The sequence below is a fragment of the Scleropages formosus genome, chromosome 8, assembly GCF_900964775.1.
Source record: "Scleropages formosus chromosome 8, fSclFor1.1, whole genome shotgun sequence".
Taxonomy (NCBI): domain Eukaryota; kingdom Metazoa; phylum Chordata; class Actinopteri; order Osteoglossiformes; family Osteoglossidae; genus Scleropages; species Scleropages formosus.
In genome coordinates this window covers 5,348,863-5,375,886 of record NC_041813.1, presented here as the reverse complement: position 1 = coordinate 5,375,886, position 27,024 = coordinate 5,348,863, and the positions used below count along the sequence as shown (strand labels likewise).

The window sequence follows — 27,024 nt, the reverse complement described above, 5'->3', positions numbered from 1 at the left end:
AGGGTCATTTGCGAATTGAATGTGTAATATACGCTTTGCCTTTGTCTTATTTCTTGGCAATAATTTTTCAATGCTGCTGTCAGTATTTCAGGATTACAAGTGGTCCGCATCGCAAGGAGCACAGAGTAACCCCGAGTCTTAGTTCAAGTTGAAAAACTAGCGGATGTGAGGAATGAAGTGCACGAAATGTGCTCAGTTTGTGACATCATCAATGCAATTCACCTGTGCGTGGGAACTGCATGCGTGGCATGAAAGCCACCGGCTTCTTCTCCATTCGGAGACACTGATTTCCGGAGCCCATCACCTATATATAATATAGAAGCCACTTTCACACTCTGCAAACCCTCCAATATGTGGCTATAAGTAGGGAAAAATCACCATTTACATGCCACGAAATAACTATCATTATTTTTGTCTAGAAGAAATATTTAGACTGTAAAAATATTTAAGGAACTTCGTCTAAAATAACATGCCCGAACCAGTGTTTTTTTAAAACTTAATCACTTTCTTAATCACAGATTCCAAAACGACGGTTAGAGCATTTAATTTTCCTTAAATTTTCATACTGATAATCTGTTCATATGTACTGTTATCACTGGACACCCAGTAAACTGGTAGATTACCTAAATAATGTGTTTTTTTTATTATGTTATTAATGACGAATATGGAGCAAACTGTCTATAGCTGACACCTATAATCTGTATCGGGTTTACTGTACTTATATACATTTGTGGAAACAATATTTTACAATCAATTGTCAGTCAGCATAAACGTAAACCATAGGGAACAGAATCACTTCCAACAATGGAAAAGTCGTATTTTTGGAAACAGAGCAAATGTGCTGTAAGTGCGTGCTCAAGAAGTGTTTCCTTGCAGGAACATACTTTGTTCTTGCGTTTAAACTATTGCAACACATAACAGTTTGTGGAACAGTGAAAGTGCGCACTGTGTGCCTTTGCACACTACAAATGTGTAGCATGTCGAGCCCCAGACGTGAAAATTAGGTGACTTTTTGGTGACCCAGCGTCAAAAAAACCCAAGGACGAAAATCCTCACTCCCGCGTGGAAGTGTCAGTCAATCTGTGCTTTATTGTAAAATCATGACAGTCCTGGTCGGAAATAGCTAAGCAGCAAAACAGCTGTTCTTCTAACCAGGCTCTAAATGGCAGAGTTATTACTTTAAACTATTTTTTTTTGAATACTGAAATTAAAAAAACCACAAGTGGAACGCCAGAGTCGATATTATATTGGTTACCAAAATGTATAAGTACTACATGGCAACAGTTCGGAAAATGAAGAAATTGCCATAATCAAAGCAGGTCTAATGATGTATTCAGTTTGTACGCCGCATTTCTGGAGGAAATATTATATGCGAAAAGGTGGAAGGAAGCAGGCAAACGTGTTAAAGACACGTTGTTTGTTGTGTTGATGTTAGTGGAGGGTAAAAAACACACACCAAGTGACCCCTTTTACCTACAGCGGAGAGTGTCAATGCCAAAAAAGAGGAGGGAGACGGAGAGCCGGAGAATGTGTGTCTTAGAAAGAAAGGAGAGGGAGGGAGAGAGAGAGAGAGAGAGAGGATGCGGGTCCGGGTCGCAGAGCGGGGAGAGAGAAGAGACGAGCACCAAGTTCCAGTGTGTTTGAAACCTGTCCTGTCCCGCTTTCCCCGCCTCAATTAGCGGGCGCGCTCCCGCATGAGTCCCGCCGGAGTCCCGCAAGAGCCGCGCGGCGCGAGAGGGGTCGCCCCCCGCACCACCTACAGCGCCCCTGTCCGGCAATCAGCAAAGCATGTCGGGGCAGACTCATTCCGTAAATAATCTTTGACGTCCCAACAAAGACGCCATTCGAGGAGAGTTTCTTGGCAGGAAACCATTTAAACAGATGTCATGTTAGCTTTTCTGCCGCGTTTTGGTGACACATCTCCCGCATGAATCGCCGATTGTTCCGCACTCCATTGTCCGAGCTGGGGGTGGGGTTGGGGGGGGGGGAGCTGCGGCCCAAATGAGTCCCCTTTGCAAGCATTGAGAAGGAAAGGGCTTAGCTGGACCTGCCACGCAGCCCAAAGCCACTGAGCCGAGGCCCGATTTCTGGAGACGGACTGGCAGCGCACCGAAGGCACTGATTTACTTCTTCATTTCCCTCCAGCGCCGGAAAGTTGAGACGTGTCGTTTGCGTGACGCTCCAATAAACTGCTTTCCAGCCAAGAGACCATCATGTGCAACTGTTCGGGAGCACCAGTTTTTTTTTTTTTTTTTTCTTTTTTTTTTATTCCCTTTTGTTTTGTTTTCCCCATTACTGTCACATGAGGGATCGCAGGAATGGCTTTGTGAGTATATGTTGCATATGACAGGTGGGACACACTTGTCACCCTTTACCTCCCTAGACCACTGTTTTCACCCATTTCAGACACCAGCTGAACACAGCTTTCAGCGCGCGCGCGCGCACACACACACACACACACACACACACACACACACACACACACACACACACACACACACACACACACACACACAGCCACCCTTCTGGCGGACCTGTAACACCTTTGAGTGAAATAGTACAAAATCATATAAGTGACAATTTTCTGATGGTGTACTTGGCGCGCTTTATCATATGCACTATTTGCATTTCAGTTCATATAGCAACTATAATGGCGTAGGGGTGGTGATTAAAATTCCAAAATACAAAAAAAAAAAAAGGATCATGTTGACTCAGTTTTATTATATGTGTCGTGTACTCAATTCATTTAATTTTTTGACCAGGCTCTAAACATGCTTTCAGTGAAGTAGACCAGCTATAGTTATTTATTTATCCACCCATGCAAGCGAATCTATACCATTATGTGCAACTTCTCCACTCTTGGGGCGAGTTTCCCATCCACCTTCAACAATCCCGGCGGTGGTGGGGGGGGTATCCTTTACACACTACATACGACTACTAGCTTTCATGTCTAAGAACAAGAAAGAAGAAAAAGAAGAAAAAAAAACATTAAAAACAAGACAAAATAGCGCCAGCTATAGTATACATAAACTACATGTAGGTGATTTACTATGAAAATGGAAATTATGTAACAAATTAAAAAGCATCCGTTGAATAATTGTTATTCTCCCTGGACTGCTGTAAACAGTTGCAAAAGTTAAATTAATCTCCACTCTGTCTGCTCCAGTGACAAACCTCCGTTTTGAGTTTTGATAAAGGTTTTATTTTTTTTTTGTTTTTTTTTTTTAAAACCCATGAGCGATCTGGGCTGTACACACGACCTCTGAATGGGCAGGAGAGGACAGAAGCGGGCGGAACAGGACTGCACACGATTACTGGAAAAGGACGGAGGATCATTCGTTTGTTTGCTTCTGCTGCCATCTAGTGGCAACGTTTCCGAGGAACAGCACCGTAAAACGAACAGTCGCAGCTCAGGAGTCCGAGGACAAGTCTGAGAGAACTTGAAGTTCTGTTACATATCGGGACATGTGCTCCTACATTGCACCATGCACGACTGGAAAAGTTTATTCTAAATGGGTGAAATACCAGGAATGGCTGTGTTTCTATCTGGCAGCAGCAGAACGGAGAAAGGGTCTTAGTAATGGAAAGGGCATCATATTGTTCAGTGCAGGAAATGAATATTGTGTGGGTCTCTCTGTTTCAGGATACACCAGGTAGTGCTCTTCTTAGGGCTGTCGCCTGCAGTCTGAAATCCCACCCTACACCTTCGATCGGCACACTTACCCCGAATCAATACAATAAGAATGTTGCGCTGTATTTTAATGTTAATGGGCTTTATTGTTAATTTCATAGCGTTGTAAGTAGCCTCGGACAAAGAACAGTTAACGACAAGCGTGATAGGTTGCTCAAGTGAATCCTGGTTTGAAATGTGAATTTAGAAAGCAGTGTTCGTAATAAAGAGTTAGGACTCACTGTCTGGGCTGTTTCATTGCAATTCTCACGCTCCAGTTCACGTGCAGCACCACGGGACCGGTGCAGAACAAGTATGGATATAAATGTTTCAGCACATGAAAGTCCAATGATGTCGAAACACTGAACTGTATTTCCATTTGCACAAGATCAAGGAGTAAGACTGTACCAAGTGTAATGGAATACCGGTTCCCTTGTTAATTTTTCACCACTGATACCCCGAGTTGGAGGAAATCTAATGGTGTCCATTGGAGCGAGGCCTTTCAGAGTTAAATTCCAGGGTAAGAGCCGGAGCTCCACACAGCGCACTGTAAATGGACAGTAAAACACACTTATAGGTACAGAAAAACCATTAATCCATGTCTCGGAAGGCCTCTGGAGCACCATGCCAATTTTTTACATTTCCACTCACTGCTCAAATTTCCAAACAATTCCTGACCCCCCCTTTCACCCAAAAGAGCAGGACAGAAATAGACAGTGCTTCTCCAATAAGTGCAACTTCGGGTCTTTGCGGATTTCAGCCCAAACGAAGCGAACGGCAGTATGTAAGTGTTTTTGTGAGGGTTTTTGTTTTAACCAGCATTTGTTCAGAAAATTAAATAATTTGGTCAGGTTGAGTTCTATCCTTTAGGTTTTGTGCTAAGCAGCGGTTTTAAGTTACAATATATATGTTGCTCCTACACTCTTACGCTGCAAGACATCATATGGGACATTGACCAAAGGAGATGACTGTAGATTTGAAGAAGCATAGCTTATGAAAATGTATGGCAAAATCTTGACAAAGAGTTACTAAATCAGCCCTCAACTATAATAAAAAAAAATTTAACATTAAAATCGCAGGCATTTAATAAACACTTGAGACCAAAATATTCTGCTAGTATTTAGAAAACTAGATAAAATGTAATCACATTTTTCATATTGTTTCAGTTGTCACTATTAGTACTACATGCATGCCTATTTAATTTTTATGAGAAATATAAATGTTGATGTTAAGATATGGTTTTATATTCCTTTTCCATACACCCTCATTTCGAGTGTTTGTTACATTTTTTTTTGTCCAGTGGCTTATCAGTTGGACGAAGAGGCAACAAGTCCTTTCCTTCATATTATTATTGCTTTTTTTCATGTGAAGTTATTCAGCAGTTATTCTGTGAGCAATCGTTTGTTATCTCATGCAATAATGGTCTCCCTGCTGATTTTAGACTGCTGTACAAAAACCATACTTTAAAATGTGCTCTTTTTTTTAAATAAATAAAAAAAAAAAAGCCTCACATAAGACCAACCTGTTTCAAAACGAATGCTTCAGACAGACATTCTGCTTTCGTTTGGATATGACCGTATGAAATGAAGAAGCAGGTAACACATTTTTGACGCTTCGCACATACATTTGCTTGACTGTTAACCCTACTCAGCAAAATCATTTACTCTGGCTTTCCCTTTCAAATGCATTTTTAATTTCTGCCCTGTTCCACGGCGCTGTTCTCCAGCTTGCTCTTCAGCTGCACTCTCAGCATTCCAAGCGGAATTAACCAGTGAAACCAGTGAAAGCACTAATACGCAGCATGGCAATGTGTGTGCATTTCAGACACACTAATTATACCACTGTACATTTTATGGTATTCCCCAGGCATCAAACACAACAGCTTATACTGCATAGCAAAAAAAGTGTGAAATCAACACCTTCTTCCCACTACAACAAAGAAAGTAGGGTATTTAAGTTTCTCAGTGAAATTTTTGTAGAAACAGAGCAAATTTGCCTTTTAATGACGACAACGCGTTTCTTTCCGAGCATGTTTTACCCCAGAGAAGGACAATACTGCAAAAGAGGAAGAATGAACATAATGTGGGTCAAGAAGTTGATTCATTTTTCAAAATTAACATAGATATCAACTATAAACTTCTGAAGGTTCCTCATCCTAACAAGCACAGGACAGGAACGCTCTGAAAGAATATAAAACCTATGCATAACATGACTAAAAGGGAAGGATGTGATGCCAGTGTCACCATCATCACTGTCACTGTTTTACCAGTGTCTCTCCTCCTCTTCTGTGCCGTATCCCAAAGCATTGTTTGGATATTGATCCAGCTCAGATGATCAGGAGACAGGTTAACAAACCAAATGCTAGCAACTCTAACATATACTGTATAAGACTCATCTGTTCACTTTGACATATCCATCATAATTGAAATGATTCCTGTTTGCTGCATCTCTCTGGATTATCTTTTAGTACAAAAGTCTCAGGTCTGTTGTTGGTTCCTAACCCTCTCTTTGTTGAGCATTGTTTCCCCTCTGAAAAGACTGGCTGAGATACCAGGACTTGATGTTAACAGAAGCTGACGACATTGTCATGGGGAACAAGACTAGGATATATGAACCTGAGCATCAACTCATAAACTTAAGAGCAACTAATAATCTAGTGACTATGCTGTTTTAGATACATAGTTGTATAATTGCATTAGTAATAATCAGTAAGTAGCTGTATGTTTAAGTTTCTTTTATCAAGAATTCCCCGTTGAACCCCCCAGAGTTTTTCTCCCTTTACATTTATTTAGCAGATGCTTTTCTCCAAAGAACCTTCCAATGAACTCTATGCAGTGTTATGAGCCCACACACCTTATTCACCGCGGTGACTTACACTGCTAGATACACTACTTACAATGGGTCACGCATTCATACATCAGTGGAACACACCCTCTCTGTCACTCACACACTATGGGGGAACCTGAACACCATGTCTTTGGACTGTGGGAGGAAACCCATGCAGACATGGGAGAACATGCAAACTCCATTGCTTTTCAGTCAGGAATCCCTTCCTCTGTTTCCAGTTGGCTTACTTATAGCTTTAATACCTAATATAGTTCAAGTAATTTAATGTATAGCTAAACATGTCTCAGGTCCTTTGTTTCATGTTCTGTGTCATTGTGTTGGAGAAGTGCTCTATGAATTGAACTCAGCTGACTTAAAACTCATTTAGCAGACATCTTTATCCAAGGGAATACTACATACAATACCTCACTTACAAATATGATATCCATGTACACAACATGCAGTTTCTCTTTTAAAATAGTATTCAAAGTATGGCAGTCTAGTCCTTTGCTTGTTGGTACTCACTGTCTTTTCATAATTTGTGGATTAAAAGACAGTTTAAAACTGTTTGAGGACTTGGACCTTTAAACCCAGGTGCTGTGACCTGAATGTGTGGTTTTTAGAAACCACATCTTTTTTTTTAGGTTAATGTCAGCTGCTATAAACCCCCAAAAGGACTTGTGCTCTTAAGGAACAAAACCATTCCATCATCATATCTTGATATCTTATGATAATATCATTGACAAGTCTATAGGTACTTTTAACCAAATATGCTTTTCTGTGTTTATATAGAAAGGTTGTAGAGGTATATTCTTTGTTATAATTCAAATGCTTGAGGGCAATTCAAGCTAAAAGTTTATGCATGATATGAGGGTTTACTTTTAACTTGCTTCTCATTCAGCAAGATGCTTGTCCTGCTGCTTCAGAACTCATCACCTATAGAAACTGATAAATTGTACATTGCTTAAGACAAAGTGTTAAGCAGGAAAATTACATAAAAAAATCCTGGACTAACCCACACAGTTACACACACACACACACACATTTTCAGAACCGCTTGTCCCGTACGGGGTCACGGGGAACCGGAGCCTACCCGGCAACACAGGGCGTAAGGCCAGAGGGGGAAGGGGACACACCCAGGACGGGACGCCAGTCCGTCACAAGGCACCCCAAGCGGGACTCGAACCCCAGACCCACCGGAGAGCAGGACTGCGGTCCAACCCACCGCGCCACCGCGCCACCGCCCACACAGTTACATTCATAGTCATTTTCCCTTTTATTGAAACATTTATGGATATGAAGACATGTGTACATTTGTGTGTGTTCTTATATGAACACACAAAGAATCACATGATGTATAGGGAAATCTTAAAAGCTAGAATGGGTCACAAATTAGAAATCCATCTCAGTAATAATGCAGCTGGTAGCATAGCAATTAGAGCTGCTGTCTTTGGACCCAAAGGTTACAGGTTTAAGCCCCACCTCCACTTGGAGTACCATTGAACAAGGTACTTACCCTAAATTGCTCCAGTAAGATCTCCCAGCTGTATAAATATGTAAATACTTATAGGTAGTTCAACACTAAGCTGCTTTGGAGAAGAGTGTCTGCAAAATAAATGAACATTACATGTTTGGCCCTGTGCTTAACTGTTTGGCTGCACATCTTCTGTTCTGGAGCAGAACATTCTGTGGGACAGCAACTGAAGTGTTTGTTCATCATCGCAAACACACAAATGCATTTACCCGCCGGCAGCTCTGAAGCAAGAAAAGCTAGTTGAACGCGTGCATAACCTGGAGATCTTAATGTCAGCCAACTTTATGCCAGTGACTCCAAACAGGGGAATTGAATTCCAGTGTCCTCTCAGACAAACAAGATGTCAGTAATGACACATCAGCATGAAAACTGGGAAGAAAATGCACAATGTGATAAACATGGAGCTCCTACTTTAATGCTGTTTGTGGGACCCAGAGTTTTAAGTGGTAGGGATCAAGGAGAAGGGGACTAAAATGTGGTAAGCAGGCAATTCAGACATTAATATGCCAATCCACTGTCAGCTCTGAGCTGTTAAATCCTTTATGAACTCAAAATGCTACCATACAAAAGTGTTAAAACATTTCTTCAGGAGCACCAGACAGACAAGGAAGAGACCCAACTCAATTTTCCATGACACCCTTGCTGATGTGGTGTACCATGGTACAGCTGACGGGACAACTCAACCTACAACACAGAAAAATCACAGCCAGGACTGAAAGAAGCTGTCAGGGACATGTGCTAACAATGGAGTTTCCAAACATTTCACTGCAAACATGCCAACTGACTTGTAAAAAAGGATTCATTTAAATGCAGAGGCAAAACACTGGACATACTCCTGAAGTTGTTGGAATGAGACGGTTGAATTGTGTATGTGTAAGACATTTCTGTAAGTACAACTAATTTTAAATGCTCTCAGTACCACCACTCACCAGTAGAGGGAAATCATGAATTAAATGTCAACTAACATTGCCCATCCAGCCATCTACTGTCAAACTGCTTGTCCCAAGCAGGGTCCCAGCAAGCCAGAGCCTACCTGGCAACACAGGGCAGAATGCTGAAGGGGGGGACACACCCAGGATGAGATGAACACCCCAAGCAGGGCTTGAAACCAAGACCCACCACACAGCTGATGTAACATTGTCAATCAACATTAAAAACTAAAAATTTATTGATTTGTTCCATTTTCACCAAAATCTCATCTACTGCAGTGTCTCCATGTTTCAGAGTCTGTGCTGAAAACACAGGGCTTGAAGGTAGGAATACCAACAGGGAAAAAAAAAGTTGTGGAATCTGTATTAGCTTGAAGCAACATTAAATTCAGCTGCTTTAAAATTATTGATAAGAATGTTATGTTCATAACCTCCTGCTGTATTTTGCTCCAATTTATACATTTTGTTCTTCCTTCAGTGAAAGGAGGGACTACAAAAAGGAGTGTAAGTTTAGGTGTAGTGGAGGATCACTTAGGGAGAATGTATTAAGTGTTTGACCTGAAATGCACTTACATTTGCAACTGTGGACATAAAAAGTGATGACAATGCTCACATTCCATTTGTTGTGATATCTATAGATTGTACTAAATAAATTTTTGATCACTGACATAACCAGGTGGCCCTTGGCCCGCTGTAAAATGTCACACCCCTTCTCTTTTTGGGTACATTTTACAGCAAAAAAAAAAAAAAAAAAAAAAAAAAATGGCTTGAGAAAACAGAGGTGAAGATTGCTTTAGAATATTTTTTCTGAAAATACACAGAAGTAAAAAACCACCTTTGTCTTACTAAACTTAAATGTGAGTAATGAGTCCCAGCCTACATATAAAACTGGAAGGCAATGACAATTCTGAATTTTAATACTTAGAACCAATAACCACATCACTAGGTGGAATTTTGCTCACATTTCGCAGATTTCTGTTAACGAAGAATTGTTACGGTCATGGGCGACCGAGAGAAACAGGACGGCAGGACCCAAGTGCGGAGTCGTTCATTTCTGGGGGGGGGGGGGGGAGAGGAGAAAAAAAAAAAAAAAAAAAAAATCAGGCACGTTCTCGGAGTCGGGGACAGGCGGATGGTCGGTCGAGCGGCGTTGAAACGAAGATCCGCGTGGACGTGGTCGGGAGACGAAAGAACCAGAAGACGAGAAATGAGCCCACCGCTTAGATGCGCACCAGCCGCCACAAAGGACAGTGGTTGTCTCTGACTCTCTGAGAAGATGCCGCAGGCATGGAGCTGAGAAGGGTCTTTTGAAGGGTGAACAGTTAATCAGTTGCTGCTGGAGCACAGAGTCAGGTGCTGTCGGTTGAGTTGTGGGCGTGGACGTGACAGCGATAGAATTTAAAGAGTGTTTTCTAGGACAATGTAATGGCTCTGTTATAATTAGACCGACATAGTACAGTTGTCTTATGTACAAGGAACTGTAAGTAAATAAGTAAATGTTGCTTTTTAGTAAGCGAGCAAGACAAAATTAAAGTAGCAATAATAAATAATGAGAAAAAATCAGTTTGTCTGAATTGCAAATGATCGTGTATATTTTGTAGAAATAGGCTGTTGAGATTACATTTTTACTTACAACGGTATACATTTTAAGCATCAGTACTTTTCATTTTTTTGAAACGAGAAACAACATATTGCATAACATAGATTAAAAAAATTAAGGCTCGTTGTAATTACATTGTACAACCACTAGATGGCAGACAATAAACACACACACACACACACACACACACACACACACACACACACACACACACACACACATCATCTGAAACCGCTTCTCTCATGGGGTCGCGGGGAGCCAGAGCCTAACCCGGCAACACAGCGTGAAGGGCTGGAGGGGGAGGGGACATACCAAGGATGGGACGCCAGTCCATTGCAAGGCACCCCAAGCAGGACTCGAACTCCAGACCTACCCACCAGAGCAGGACCTGGTCCAACCCCCTGTGCCACCGCGCCCCTGGCGCAGACAATAAATCAAACCACAAAACAGTGTTAAATGTCTTTTGTCTCTGTTAATTATGTAGAATTTTGTGTCTTTTAGCTTCTCTAGACTATGCAATACATTGTTTATTCAATAATCACCTGACAGGATTACATCAAAATAATGGAGAAATCATAGAACTTTTTTTATTCACTTCTCTTTAACTTGATAGAAATGTGATGAGTATTATGAGCCACAGTACAGTTACACTAGCATATATATTTATTTTATGGGTAAGCTTAAAAGTCACAAATACTGTGGTTCCTGTCATTTGTAAACAATGTTTATTAAAATAGTGCTCAAAATTAATGAATAAGTATTTGGACACTACATTGCTGGAAACCACTGCTCTGCGTTTCAGATTTGGCTTTGGGATGACAGTTGCTGGGATGCTCTCCCAGTCTCTGATGTGAAATTGCCCATCTCTTATGGACCATGCAATGATGGCGCCTGACCAATCGTGCATATGATGGCACAGATGCTGTCGAGCGAGCTCTTGCTGTCATTTCTTTGGATACCCCCCCTTTATAAAGTGCATTGAACCCATGGCATGTCTTCCACGTCTATTGCTGCATGATTGTTCCTCTTACTGCTGGTGGTAAGATGCAATAGGTGCACTGCACAGAACTCAAGTCAAGCAGGAGAATGCTCATAAAGCAAGAAATACCTTGGCTAGTGTTTGGCAGGAGAAGAAAAAAGGCCTTCAGCTCAGCAGCCCCTGACATTTTCTGTGTAAGAGATCTATCAAGAGGGGGAAGAAAGAGCACAGGCAACGAGTGTAGCTAGGAGCCACCATGCAGGCTGAAAAGTCATGGAAAGTCAGGCATAAAAGAAGCGTTTGTGTGTGTGTGTGTGTGTGTGTGTACAGATGTGTGCTTTTTCTGCCTTTGCTGTTATAGATTTTTCAGGTTTTAAAAAAAAACACAAAAAAAATCTTTTTTTTTTTCTCTTATGTTTTGTCTATCTCCAAAATTAAGAGCTGGGATTAGCAAACTAAATTTCCTCAGTGACAAGTAAACATATATACATGCAGCATGTACATGTATGACTGTAAAGGAAAAAGTGTACGGTGTGATATAATCTCTTCTTCCATAACCCATTGTTCTACCCATTTCGACAAAAGGCTGGTACTTCTGCTAAAATCGGATGTAATCTCACCACAGTCCTTACATTGGGGTACCTAGAGCAGGTCTTGGTCTTGCCTCCTACTCCCTTTCCATGAAAATATTTTGTGTACAAACAGAAATCACTGAATATTCAGTGTACAGCATTTACTTGCCTTAAAAGTCTTTTGAAGTGTTTCACCACAGACTTGAAGGTGGAGAGTAATCCTTTCCATTTTCACCCTATATTAGACCAACCGGCTATTGATAAAGAATGTGCAAGAACACAATAACAAGCAAAAACAGCAACTGTGTGAAATCCATTTTGGAGAACACTTTGAAGCACATAACAATTTCAGAGTTGTAATAATCACAATCCATCCATCCATTCTGTAGCTGCTCGTCCTGGTCAGGGTTTTAGGAATTTGTATCTTATCCCAGAATCACTGTGTCAAGGCAGAGGGTGGTGTACCCTGGATGGGATGCCAGTCCATTGCACTGAAGCCCCACACACTCAGTAACTCACCTATATTCACACACTGCAAACAATTTTGCCTCCTCAATCCACCTGAACTGCATGTATTTGGGCTGTGATTTATGAAGTATGAACCTTTTCCTTCCACGAGAGGGCGCTGCTGTGGCACTTTTCAGCATGGAACACGGTGTCAAATCAGCCACATAGGGTTGGAAGTGGAAACTTCAAGATTCCAAGCCAAATACATTTGTTTTTAGGGTTACAGCGTGTTTTACTTGTTGCTTACACCACATTTAAAACAACCATTGATGAAGGACTACAGTGAAGGAATGCAGTGACATCATTGTAAGGCGATTGCAATAACACATTTCTTTTGATTCTGTCTCCCAGACCACTGGGCCGAAGTGTCATAAACTATGACAGTGGAGATGTGAGGGTGAATGAGTTTTGCTCTTGTTCTGACAGTGTCTAGTATGACATTTGCACTTCCTTGTACTGCTTAAAATAGAGGAATCTGCCCAGTCATCCCACGTCTCTTTTCGTCTGCTGGCTGTGATGGAGCAGCAGTCACACAGTGATAAGGAAATACTGAAACAGCAAAATACTGACTCACCAAGACACTGGGGCATTGAAGACAAGCTGAGAAAACTGATGCTTTATGACGCAAAGCAATTTACTGAAATATGAAAACTGGTTTTGGGACAAAAGACACTCAGTTGACAGTGTAAAGAAACCAGGTCATGCGTGATTGTCACTGACTCTCACTTGCAGCTTCAGTCCTTGGTGCTGTGCTTCCAAGTGCCATTTCCTCCACACTGTCTACTTTGTGACACTTTGATTGTCATGTCCCTTGCTGCGTCGACAGCAGTGATGGGCTGCGAGTGTATATCTACACACGTGCAGTTAATCTCACCACCAGGCTGTGTTGCTGGAAGAAAGAAGGAACTGAGGGTCCCCCAACATGCACAGGATTCTTCTGTTTTCACTCAGGTGGTTTCTCCTTATAAACTCTTGTATTGCCACAGAAAGATGGGAAAGCACTTTCTCCAGCACTGATTGGAAACTTTATTTTTCTTCTTCAATCTGGATACAGTTCATTTGCTAAGGATTTTTTAAAATTATATATGACAGATATAGAATAGAGCAGAATTGACTCACATTTTGTATACAGAGGACAAAGCTTGATGTTTCAAAGAAAGGCTTTGTGACTGCTGATTAACTGGAAAAATTGTGGTGGCTTTAGGCCAATCCATATTACTCAGGAAGGACTAAAATGACTTAATTCATTGTGAGTGGCTCAATGCTATATATAAAACACATGAATAAACATCTGCCATTTAAATCCCTTTGGATAATTTAAAGAATGGCAAGTAATATATTACATTTAATTGAAAAATCTACTATGTTTGCATGTAATGGGCTTGGCCCTAATGCCAGGCACTGAGTCAGAGGACCTTCCTCTCCCACAGGTTGTGAAGCTACACTAAAGCAAGTAAATTTGAAAAAGGTTGAGGCTGGCCTACCAGCACTGGGATATGCAACTACAAGGCAAGCAGATCAATGGCGGCAAGCAAAAATGAAGTTCTGATCCCCCAAAAAGGTGAGGTCAAAATACTTAGGAAGAAAACAAGAAAAACACAGATGTATGAAACCAAAAAAACAACCAGCCAGTATTATAAGGTCCCTAAATTGGGGAAATGTCACTGGTTCCTGTAATGTCCCTCAAAATTTGTGGGTGAGTAGACAAATCAATAATACATAATCTAAAGAGGCGTTAAATGGCCTTGTAATTAAAGTACATTTCTACTGACTGTCTATTTTGATGCTTAAAATTGTTTTTACGGCATGAAATGTATTACAACAATATCCATGTGAAATATTTAATCAGCCACTATTTAGGTTTATCCAAAAAAAAAAAAAAAATCACATGGTTGCCCATTTAAAGGCCATTGTGAACTATTCTTTGACAAACACTTGAATTTAGAATTTCTTGCTCTCTGACGAATCAAGATTTTCAGGAAATTGGTTATTGATTATTAAAGCACAAAAACAGACTTTGACTCAGAAACAAATTACTGCTCAAGCACAACTAAATGGACATCATTTTTACAGGTGCCTAAATAATATAATGTCACACCAGAGTAAATGAAGGCAAGCAAATTCAGTTGTTACAGTATTAGTTTTATTTGCATCAGTTTCACAGGACAAGTGGTTTATTATAAGAAATTCTTTTATGAGTATATTTTTATGAAGGTTTTTAAGCAGGCTGGTAGATGCAATGATGTGGTGACTTGCCCATAGTCACCACCATCATGAACAATGGGAACACTACCTGGAGCAGGGTGGCAGCGCTGGAGACGTGGTCAACAGTTCATAAGAAGGTCCTTGTGGCTTTGGTTAATTGGGGTCAAAAGGTACACCAAGGGTTAGAGCACAAGGAACTCATGAAATACCACATGGTCTATTGTACTCCAGCGAAATACCTTGGCAAAGTCACTCAGCCAGAATTCCAACAGCATCTAGCTAATCAAGGGATCTAGCTGGCAAAAAAAAAAAAAAATGTCGATATTTGTATAGCGCTCATTCGTTTTCTACTTGATCTTGCAGAAATTTTTCAGGCAAGTATCCAGAAAATATTTATGTAATTTATCAAATATATATTTCTAACAAATATTTCTGGAATTTCACTTCTATCCCACTTACAGTGGCACAGCCTTCAAAATACAGTTCAATAAAGTTTGCAACAAGAACTGTATTTCTAAGGGTAAAAAGGCAAAAATAATTTCTTTTATAATTTGCAGTTGTGCAACAGATATGAACTGAAAAAAAACGGACGAATAATTGAGATTAGTTTTACAAATACCAAAAGAACACTTGATAATTTAAAAATATCTCATCAAAACACAAGACTTACAAATACATTGTCTGTATATAACAGAAATGTGATCTGCAGAACAAAAAAAAAATCAAAAGTAACACTAAATTCTTTGAAATTTTAGATAAAAAAATTACACTGTTTTGAAATAACTGAGAATCATCCTCCCTCCCCCAAAAAAGTTCTTAAAATCTTCATATAAAGATGCTTTAAGATAACCCATGATTTAGCTTTTTGTTATAATTCCTGTCTCAAATCAGAGATTTTAATTAATACGTTTGACCTACACTTTTACACAGACACCCACACACACATATTAGTATTCACAGTAACGCGGTGAGAAATGCACCGTACATTTTGAGATGCGGAATCTGAAAAAGTAAATACCTGCAGTTAAGTAAAGACTGAAACATTAAAACAGTTGAGTTTAAAAAGCAAAGGCACAGCATTACTTTTAATGCTTATTTTATTTATTTATTTATTTATTCATTTATTGATGCATGCTTGCTTGCTTATTGTATCTATATATTTATTTTTGCATTCATTTCAAGGAGCCACATAATGCAGGTTCCAATATTTATTAATATTTCCGTGCGAGTCAGTCAGCTCTGTCGTTGGACTTTGTATGTACATTGAGCTGTGCGAGTGCTTCAAAAGCCTGTGTGAAAGACAATAATCATTTATTAGGACCTACAAGCCTAGATCTGACCTAACGTGTTTCACCGAGCCTGTGTCATTTCACTGGACAAATACAGAGGGAGATTTTTTAAATCTGGCAGTGTGAAACTGGTGCTACGTTTTCCATCCTCCCGCAGCGGTAACTGGTGACTGCAGGTCTACTTTACCAGATCTGCGATATTTAGTATTTTATGAAATGCAGTGACCCCCCTGAACGATAAATAACATAAGATACTTGCAAACCTTCACCTTAACATCTTTAACCCTTTAACCAATATAAAACACTTTTACTCTGTAAGCGGTATCAATTCCCTCTGCCTCCAGTGACTGAAAACTTCAATTTATGTGTGATCACACTGCAGGCCAAAACCTCAGTAGTAGGTAAAAGGTAAAACCTCTCCATTTTCGTAACCAGGGTTCGCCAGTAGGTCAGCGATATGTACCAGGGGTGTCTATCCCAAACAGAATTTACAAAAAAAATCACAGCGCACTTCAGAAAGTCCGATTTGTGTCGAGAGTGTGTGAACTGAATTTTTAACATTTAAAAGATATTGTTTTCTGGCCAGTCTTTGCTCAGCTTCATAATTCAAACTGCAGAAATAATTGAACATTGACCTACAGAACTGAACTGAGCTACATTAAACTGCAGAACTGAACTATGACCTACAGCTGCAGCAAAACGCAAGGGGTGTTTTGAAGAAACCGTGTCATACATGTTTCCTGAAGTCCTGGAGAAAATGAGTCTAAAGTGATGGTGATGGTGCGTACAACCGACCCGTGTAACCCGATGTCATTCCAAAAAAACAACCTTACCTGTCTTTGCTCCTGTCATTATTGCTCATATACGTAGCTGAGGCCTTTACTTTGCCTTTTAGCACCTTATAGTTCCCTGCATTATCACAAGAGCTCAATGTTTATTTTGACCAAACGTAGAAGTGTTTCTCAAGGTGTGGAGGTACAAGCAGGACGAAAGAAAAACTTCGGCAAGTGCTGAAACAGTGGAGAAAAAGTGACTCAGAACTGTTTACTATGTTTTAAACACTTGCAGTGGCTGTGTTCTGGAGCAACCGCCATCACATGGATTTAATGCTGGACATCATCATTTAACCCTTCAGGTTAAATGATGATGTCCAGCATTAAATCCATGTGAGACTCCATCTGAAAATTGCATTCCTTTCAAGGAGCCACATGTGGAGGTTACAAGTTAAGTTCACATACGGGCGCCTTTACCATGACTTTATCTAAAGATGTGCAAACACTCTTTTTCTCCTGAAAAAACCCAAACATTAATACTACCCTGTCAACACAAATGTACAGTGCGAGGAACTCCTCCGCGTGCCTTTTACAGCGGTCCTGTAACCGAACAAATGATTTCACGGTGATGCTCAGAAATGTTCCGAACAGCTCAGCCCGACGACACGTGATGGAGAATAAGTTGGGTGGGCCGTAGAATAACAGTCATTCCACTCAACAAAGTAATTAATAAACTAAATTAATAAGTTTATTGAAATCTCCTGACTCGAGGTCATCTGACCTGCAGTGACCTGTGTAAGTCACCTGTGTCCAGTATGTATCCTGTTGACTGAATGTGGACGTATATCATTAATAATAATAATAATAATAATAATAATAGTGCCCTTTTCGTGACCACTGAAATCATTCCTGAGTTGTGTTTTTAACATCCTATGATACACTGATCAGGTGTATCTTAAATACCTGTAAAAACTGTTCATTGTGATTAAAAATAAACATCCTAACTTGTAATTGTTTCCCGAACCGTTTTGCCCTTTAAAGTGTTACAGTTTTATTACCAGGGGCATCTTGAAATTGTGAAACTTCCATTAAGGAGCGACTTGGTATCATTTAAGGCCGATTAAGTGTCCGGAATCCTATGAATATTAGGTGCGCTGACAAATATCTTCAGATACTGTATGTTCACACTGACCGTGTTGTTTTCCTCTTCGGTATAATTATTTACTGCCCTGTTCGTCTTATTCAAATCCAACCTACACAATTTTACAATGTTAGAGTTCAGTCATACATGCATTACTCGATTAACACCCTTTTTGAGCTTTTTTTCTAACCTGTAGCTTGGCAAAAAAATAGAAAAATTAAATAAATATATAAAATGCTTATGATCCTTCCTCTGTTGACTCTTTTGCTGTTCTAATCATGAGAATTTAGTTGGAGATATATGTTATAAAACTGGCATGATGTGTTTTTGCAGCGCAATAAAAACAACAATAATAATTTGTGACACCTGTAATTTTGTAGCCACTCGTATTGAGCGCTACGAATAACAAACAATTATCCATTGGTGTCTTTATTACCTGCCTCTCTTTTTTCTAAAGGTACATTATGAGAATTATTATAAAAACTACAGCAAACACTGAGTCTGTGTCGTGGTAACAAAAGGTGGCAAATCAAACACACTTTAAAGTTCTGAGCCAGATATTCTATAATTTTATTAGTATTAATACTATTAATTGCGTAATAATAAACACATTTCATATATTTGTTTCAAATAGTTCTAATATTCCAAAGCAGATATGAAACATTTAGCTACGCCGATTGTTAGACGACGCGTATATAAAAATTTCTATAAAAATTAATCATTAGATTAGCTCTTATCTTTGCAAATGCATTATTCTTAGCGGATTTATCATTAGCTCTTATTTTGCGTTTTATTATCCGACCAATAAAATATGCACTAAATCAGTGGGACTTGCATTGATTGATCTCCGAATGTTACAGTGGGTTGGGTTACAAATGTAAAAATAATAAAAATAAGAAAGTGCAACCAGAATCCAGGCAAAGAATTTTCTGCATAAGTTATACCAGTCCAAGTTGTCAATTAAATGAAATAATAATTTTTAAAAAATCTATTAACCATTACTCAGCAACGCGATTATCAGTAACTTCTGTCGGAACAGTTTCCTGCTTCTTCAAGCTTCGCTTCCCTTTTTAAAACTGTGTTTTAAAACATTGTGTCATTTGTATGAACTTATAAATTGACGTGGAAATGGGACATTTATACGGGGTGGCAACAACTTGTTAGGTACTTTGGGACCAGAAATATTAGCATTAGTACTCAATGGTGTTAATAACAAATATTGGATGGGACTTTTTAGAGCTGCTTGGACAGTATCAGGAAGAGGAGTTTCAGGAAAGCCATCCCTTGTTTTACACCGAGATATAATTCTAATGATGAAGGTTTGTGTGATTTCTACTCTTCTACCTCCAGCCAAAAGTTATGGTGTCATTTTTCCCTCCATCAAAAAATTGCTCCACATTTAACTAATAGTTTTCGTAGAGCTCTTACCCATGTAGTCTGTTTTTGTGCCTTTTTTAAAAGTTTAAACTTTCCGTAAAGTACTTACTAATGCATATTCAGATATTAAAGTGTATCTGCCACCTTTATCCTTCATTACATTGATACTGTAGTTTTCTCATCCATTAGGGTCACAGTGACAGCCCCTAATTCCACTCGGTAACATTGTAAATATAAAAGTGTAAACGTGTAAAACATGGTCTAAAGACAAAAATCGGGTTAAGGAAAAAATACCCAAGAGAAGTGGCAGCATGCAGTAATATTATGGTGACCCCTAGAGATAAAATTCTTTGTTATTAATGGATCCAGAAAACAAATTCACCTGCGCTGATACCATTTAAAGGAAGTCAGATATAAGTTAATACTAATAGGAGTATTAAAAAAAATCAAAGTGGCACTCTTGACTCTTGAGCAGCTCAGCTAAATAAGGCGAGGCGATGGGAGCGAAGAAGTGAGAGAAAAAGCGAGAAGGAGAGAGAGAGAGAACGCGTGGGGAACGACCGAGGCGATCGGGGGCGCGCGGGAAGCGCGAGACCCGCCTTTGTTTAGTCTGTTTCCATTCATTGCCATTGTTTCACTTTGCGTCCTTTTCTAATAAACACGGTTTCCAAAGGTAAATTAGCATAACGCGCCGGGCTGCGAGAGCGTCTTACGGTCAAAGGTTCAAGTACAGACGCGCAGCACGCGCTTCGCGTGGACTTGGTCCGCCGGCGTCGTGCGCGCGCGTCCCACGCGTGTACACCGCCTGCAATCCGTGCTCGTGATACCTTGGAAATACGCGTTTCCACGACGGCACACGCTGTTGCAGCGCCTGCTCAGTCCCGCCACTCCATGTGACAGAGAACTGTTTTCGATGTGCATTTTTTTTTTTTTTTTTACAAATGCAAAAAGGCAGCCTTATTATTATTAATAAAAGTAAACGGCATTGAATATAAGCGCACAGAAAAATATCCCATTGATGACACCGATCATTTTTAAAATTCCAAAGGAAATGACCGCGGCTTCTAGGGCAACAAGAGCAACAAGTAGAGGAATTTCTCTTTACCAAACCATTGTTTGTGGCGCTTATATCGCCCGATACACTGACTGCTAGCAGTAAAATGTTATTGCAGCTTCGCAAGAAAGGAAGCATAGAGCGCGGACGGTCCTTGCCGGCAACAGGTTAAGGGAAGGACGGGGCGCAGGGGCGCGTCCACGGCGCTGCTTTTGGCCCTGCGCGCGTGTGGAGCCCCACTTGTGCTCTGAACACAGACAAAGCACCGTCAGTCAAACTCTGAAAGCTTTCATCCGATCTCAGATTTCACAGCCTTATCACCTCAGCCCTCATAGCTCCCAAAGTAGTATTTATGTGTTGGGCCTTTTCATTAAGGCTATTTGTAGGTTTGCTGCGCGTTAGAAGAAACAGCCGAAATCTGCCTGCCCACCAGGGACCCGAGAAGCACCCTGGCTCTTTTTATTTCAAATTTCTTCCCAGTTGATGCCCTCCTTTCCCAGTGCGCTATTTATTAAGTTCAGCGCATTTTGCACAGTTCGCGGTGTCATCAAACAAAGCGTGGAACTATTTTGCAACGTTTTAAATGACTCATCCAACTTCCAAATAAAAAAAATAAAAAATAAATAATTACAAAGAAGATCAACAAGGAAGTTCTTTCGCACATATTGCAGATCAACTCTCTGACAATTGAATTAAATTAATTACCCTTTGATTTTCTGTAATGTTACTTATTTATTTGGAAACGAGATTAAATGCCAGCGGGCCTTATATTAAAACTGCACCGCGAGGACTGTAGGGCAATAATTATTAATTGTAATTCTTTCACCAGAACAAATCCCGAGCCTCTGAATGGTGACTCCAGACGGTAACATACATCTTTAATGACTTCCGAGGGAACACGCACAATTTAACCCGGGTTATCTCCACTCCAGAGTAGCGCCTCGGTGAACAACCCGATCTGGCCTGACAGGGACCATTCACTAACAGCGCTTACATAATAGACAAAGCCTCTCTTTCTGTTGGGTCAAGAATGAGAAAATAGCAGCACCCCTTCGTAATATTACCGAATGTTTCGGTCGATTTGTCGCTGTATTTTAGAACTGCTTTTACCCTCATGATCCCTAGGGCAGAGAGACAGAAAGGCAGACAGTGCTATATAATATATGATTGTGCTTTTTCTTCACACACGGTGTGACACTTGGTAGCCATGAAAGATGGACTTTTTTGTAGAATTACAGAAATGAGCAGAAAAGAAATAAACTAGTCAAAAATGTATAAGCATCTTAATTTTCAAGCCAGTTCTCCGAGGACAAACCAGATAACTAGATTATGTGCAACAGGCTACCCTGGGCTGACCAAACCATGCCGTATTATGTATCCTGTTTTTGCTGTGACTGAAATGGTAGGGAAAAAGTAATTAAACACTTACGCAGCACATGGTGTTCCTCGTTTTGAAAACACCGACTTGTTAAACATTTTTATAAATACGGAAACTGTTCGATTCTCTCCAGTTTTCACACTTCATTTACGCCAAAATCCATTTAAGATCCACGTTTTGTCTAACTGCGAAACGACTTTGCGCTGAATTAAATTGTACAGAACTGTTAAAAGAACAGTATCGTGCAAGTAAACTTTCACTTTTAGTACACTAGCAGAGTACACTTTACCACTAACCCTGAGAACACTGTAAAACGTGAAGGTATAGTGAAAACGGCCTAAAAATTTTTAAGAAAAAAAGTAAAATATCGGTAGTTGACTATTTTTAAATGTTTGTTTGTTTTTTTTTTTTTCTGCGAGGTTAGGTTCGGAATGGAGGGAAGGGGGAAGAAACAGGCTAGATAGAGTGAACTCATTAATGGTTATAAAAGGTGCAGCTCTATTGGTGGAGTGAGTAGAGCACCCAGGCAGCAAACGGTTCCAAGAGCTCAGCTACTTCCTCCATTGAGCCTGCCAGTTTTTTTTTTTTTTTTTTTGTGTGATCATATTCATTTTCTTGCAAGTTTGTTACTACTAACCTTTATTTAGTTGACTCCTTTGTCCATGGCGATTTAAACAATCAGCTTTCCCATGATTTATCCATTTTACACGGCTGAATTTTGTTACTGTATCTATTTTGGGTAAGTTCCTCGATCAAGGCTTCTACATCGGTTTGGGATTCGAACCATAGACCTTTCAGCTGCAACGAAACAGCCCTAAACACCACACTACCTGCTAGCTCCTCATGCTGTTCTGATTATACATGGCTCTTTTTGGATACGAATGCATAGTTCTGCGCACAGTTCAGTGAGAATGAGATATAATTTTTGTCTCTGCAGCAGAGCGAACGTGATTTCATACAACTTCAGAGCAATCGAGCGCTTTACAAACAGAACGACTAAAGTCCTTTTCGAGAAAAACTTTATGATGACAGAGCAGAACTGCGCCGAAGTCGTACAAGATAAATGAAACACGCTCCCTTTTTATAGATTCAATGTTTAATTTTATTGTAAAGGGTATATGAAACTATGTTGGTATCGATTTTTTTTTTCATATTTTATTATTCGCAAGTTTACATGCAGTCGCTCTCCAAAATAAAATACAAATGAAAAGAAGACATTATAATCTTTTTTTGTTTCAGACTGCTGCTATTATAACAACATCTCCATCTCCATTATGACACCCCGTTAGAAATAAAAATGAATGCGGCCTTTCTGCAAACAGATGAAGAGGATTTTGGGGGGTATACACAGGATTCGGTGTACACGGATCTGTTGTAAGTCTGTCCTCTAAAATAATAATTACGATGATAATAAGAATTAAGACGTTTTATCTTTCGCGCGACACAACCCGTTGTTACATTCTAAGAAAATATCTTTTCACCTCCTACCATGCCGGCTTCTCGCCATCTCACCTCTCTCTCCCCGTGTGTCGCACACATCATGTCCTCTAGATTCTCTCCTTGACTTCGCTTTTTTACATCACTTCAAAGTGTCTGAAGTTTCTCATTAAATGTCTTTAAAAATAAAAAATAAAATTAAAAAAAAAAAAAAAATCAGAATAAGTCACTGTGCTTAAGAGCCCAGATCGACCAGGTTGGACGACATAGGGTTCAGTATGGTGTCGTGTAAGGAGTGGTGGTGGTGCACGGGGTCCGCGCTGGGCACGGGCACCGACACGGGCACCGGGATGGCGCTCGGGCCCGGCGGCGGCGGCGGCGCGAGGCCGTGCAGCGGCGGCAGCCCCGAGCTCGAGGTCAGCAACAAAGCCGGGCTCGACGAGCTGTGGTCCGGGGTCCCCGACGGCGTTTTGTCGTCGTCCGAGCTCCCCAAGATCGTTTTATTCCCATTGATGGAGGAAGTCAGCGGGTTGTGGCTGTTCGTGTTGGAGTTCTCGCTGTTCTCCCTACGGAACACACAGGTACGATGGTTCATCACAAGTGACGGGATTGACCGCGAGCACGAGCCAGAGCAACCCTCCTCCTCGCTCACGTGCCGGTGAAGCAAAACTTACAATTCCTGCCGAAATGGGTGCGTGCATCATCATGTACAAGCCAAGGGTTCGGGTGACCTGCTTTCCCGTTACATCTGCACCAGGCTCAAATAAGCCGAGTTTTACTGAAAGGTTGCGGGACATTTAATTCCCACCAACTCTGTGTCCACGGATAAAACACGGGGTTTATCTATTTACCGCAACACGTGCTTCGCAAATAGATATTATTACGCGCGCATGTATGATATGTGCTGTGCATATTTTTGTGTACACGATGCCACAACTTTTTACAACTTATTCGGGAGCTAGGAGGAGATTAATTGAAACATACATTGTATTTCACTCCTACACCAGGATTTATAATTTCTTTTCAACACACACAACCCTAACCCTATACTTCAGAAACAGAAGGAAAACATAGAGTTTGTAAAATTATACGCGACAGTTTATATCATATATAACACATATGTTAATCTTAGCGACATGATGCATTTCGGTGTTATTTTTATGTTTGGCAAGTTCTCTACAATATACGAGACAGCAAAAGCCTATTGACACACTGTGAATTGTGAGGCCTACTTAATTCCCAACACGCGCGTACAAGACAAGAAAAACACTTCTTTGGAAGAAAATGATCTGTGAGTAATAATTTGTGTTCTGCAAGTAAATAAGGCCCGCTTAATTTCAGCGTGCGTGTTTTTACTGTAACGTGTAAAAATAAAAATGTACCCGCAGTCAAAACTAATTCCACAGGGAAAAGAAAGTGTTTATTTAGGTCGTAAATCTTAAATCGAGGCGAGTAGAAGTGTCCTACCAAAACGGTCTCGCATGTTAAAACTACCGAACTGCATTAAATATATTATATAACTATCAAAAACGAAAATGCAGTTCCTTCACAGCGATTTGAAAATAAAGCTAGAAGTGAAGAGGTCAAGCAAGAACCAAAACACTTTATCGCATTACGCGCTCATTTAATTATGATAAGTGAAAAATAACATACAACGTGGGACGTGGGCCACACGAGCGCCAAATGTGCTTTTATAGAAATGTCTCTCGCTCTCTTTGGCAAACTTTTATGGCCTAAAGTGAGAATGACACTCCGCGTGTGCTTGTTAAAAAAGACAAACTCCCCAAACGTGGCCGAGATCAATTATAAAATGGGTGCGTGTATTTCCCTGAGTATAAACTTGTGTGACTCAGAGCCTTAAAGTAGAAAAGCAGTGATTTACCGCTGTCCTTTCAGCCGGAATTAGTGTCTGCCTGGTGAAAGGGGACACCTTCTAGCAGCACCAGGGCGACCACCTGACTGACCAGCACCGCGCAGCTACCAAAATACAACTCGCAACTTTTACTAAACGATCCCTCGAGTGATTTCCTCGCGACGGCCCCTGTCTGTCCGTCGGAAAGGCGCGTGAGAGGGTTATTATAGTCGGGCGCAGTTGTCCTGTTTAAAACGTCACTTTGATTCCGAACTTTTATACCTACATGTGTGTGTGTGAGTGAGCGAAACGAAAGGCAAGAAGAAGCATTTTACCGCCCGCTCCGCGAGAAAAAGCCGAACCCATGATCATGTGTGTAAATGTACCCCACAAACACCGCAGACTAAGTTCACGAACGCAACGCCGCATAGATGTTCGTTTCCTTTCGCCGCTTTCCTGCCATATCGGCTCCGTTAAAGCTGACACTTCGAGCGCAGCCCGCCGTTTACGCGACAAAAGTCGACGCCGTTCGTTCATTGTTTATGCGTTGCTGCCTTTTCTCTCGCGTCTCTTATTCCGGGTTCCTGGAGGATCACGATGGTGATGCGTGTCGCGTTTTTGCCGCCGCCGCCGCCGCCGCCGCCGTGTTTCCAGCGCAAGAAAAAGACGCGCTTCACGGCCGTTCGGGAAACTCGTACCTTTCTTTGGCTTCGGCCGCCCGGTCCCTCTGCCGCCTGTTTTTGAACCAGTTGCTGACCTGGGTGGTGGTCAGTCCCGTGGCCTCGGCCAGCTCCCTCTTCTCCCGCGGGGACGGGTACGGATTGTGGGTGTACCACTCCCTCAGGACGCTCCGGCTCTTCTCCTTGAAGCAGTAGCTCGTCTCCTCTCCGTCCCAGATGGAGCGCGGCAGGGGGAACTTTCTGCGGACGCGGTACTTGCCCACGGCCCCGAGGGGGCGACCCCGCAGCTTCTCCGCCTCGATGTAGTGCGCCTTGAGCCACAGCTGCTGCAGCTTCGGGTGGTTGTGCGGGGAGAACTGGTGGCTCTCCAGGATTTTGTACAGTTCTCTGAAGTTGCCCCGGTGGAAGGCCACCACGGCCTTGGCTTTGAGCACACTCTCGTTCTTGTGGAGGTGTTCGCAGGCGGGCAGCGACCAGAGGAAGCGGCCCAGGCGCTCGATGTTCCCTCCTTGCTGGAGCACCTCGCACACACACGCAACTTGCTCCTGCGTGAAACCAAACGTCGGAAGCATGGACATGATGATGATCGCTAGTTAAATCGGAACAAGTGATGATACTCTCCACTATCTCTGCTCTTAGACTAAGACATCAAAAGCCCGAATCCTGTAGGTCCTGCGCAGCAGCAGCAGCACAAAAGTGTCTCAAAATTAGAACGATAAAATCCAGCCTTGGTGTGAAAAAAAGGGGAAAAAAAAAACAGTTTTAGTCCGGCTCAGAAATCACGTATCGCGCACGGCAATCCCATAAAACGTCAAAGAAACAAAGTTTTTACTCCTTCCAGAGTCGATCTCCACCTTTTCTATGGAGTTTCCACATAACGTACTCTTAAAACCCGGAGTCGTTCGCGTGTTTTAATAATATTATTCTAAGCTGGCGAGAAGAGCGATTATGTGGACTGTGATTGGTCGGTTATCTGACCCGGGGATGGGGGGATAAGACAATAGTTTTAGTCAAATTATTTGCCATGGTTACGCTGTCATTCAAGGTAACCCGATCTGCTTTGAGGTGGCTCCCCGGCCCCGCTCACAGATTGTACCCCCCAACCCCGACCCGCCCACCCATTGAAATATTGCTTACATTTTTTCCTTCTATATTACATTTTTTTTCGCTGTTCTTTGACAGACACTTGCAGCAGCCAAACAGCGCGGAGCTGCATCGCAC

The 27,024-nt window shown here is 41.2% G+C and overlaps 1 protein-coding gene across 1 annotated transcript; it reads right to left on the bottom strand.

Annotated features, from left to right (window-relative positions):
* Window positions 1-22,410: 22,410 nt before the first annotated feature.
* six2a (SIX homeobox 2a) lies at window positions 22,411-26,740 on the bottom strand. The gene is made up of 2 exons (XM_029253938.1): window positions 25,822-26,740; window positions 22,411-23,837 (listed from the first exon to the last, which is right to left on the bottom strand). Exons 1-2 carry the CDS (start codon window positions 26,379-26,381, stop codon window positions 23,507-23,509), a joined length of 891 nt encoding a protein of 296 aa, XP_029109771.1. The 5' UTR covers window positions 26,382-26,740; the 3' UTR covers window positions 22,411-23,506.
* Between the last annotated feature and the right edge of the window lie 284 nt (window positions 26,741-27,024).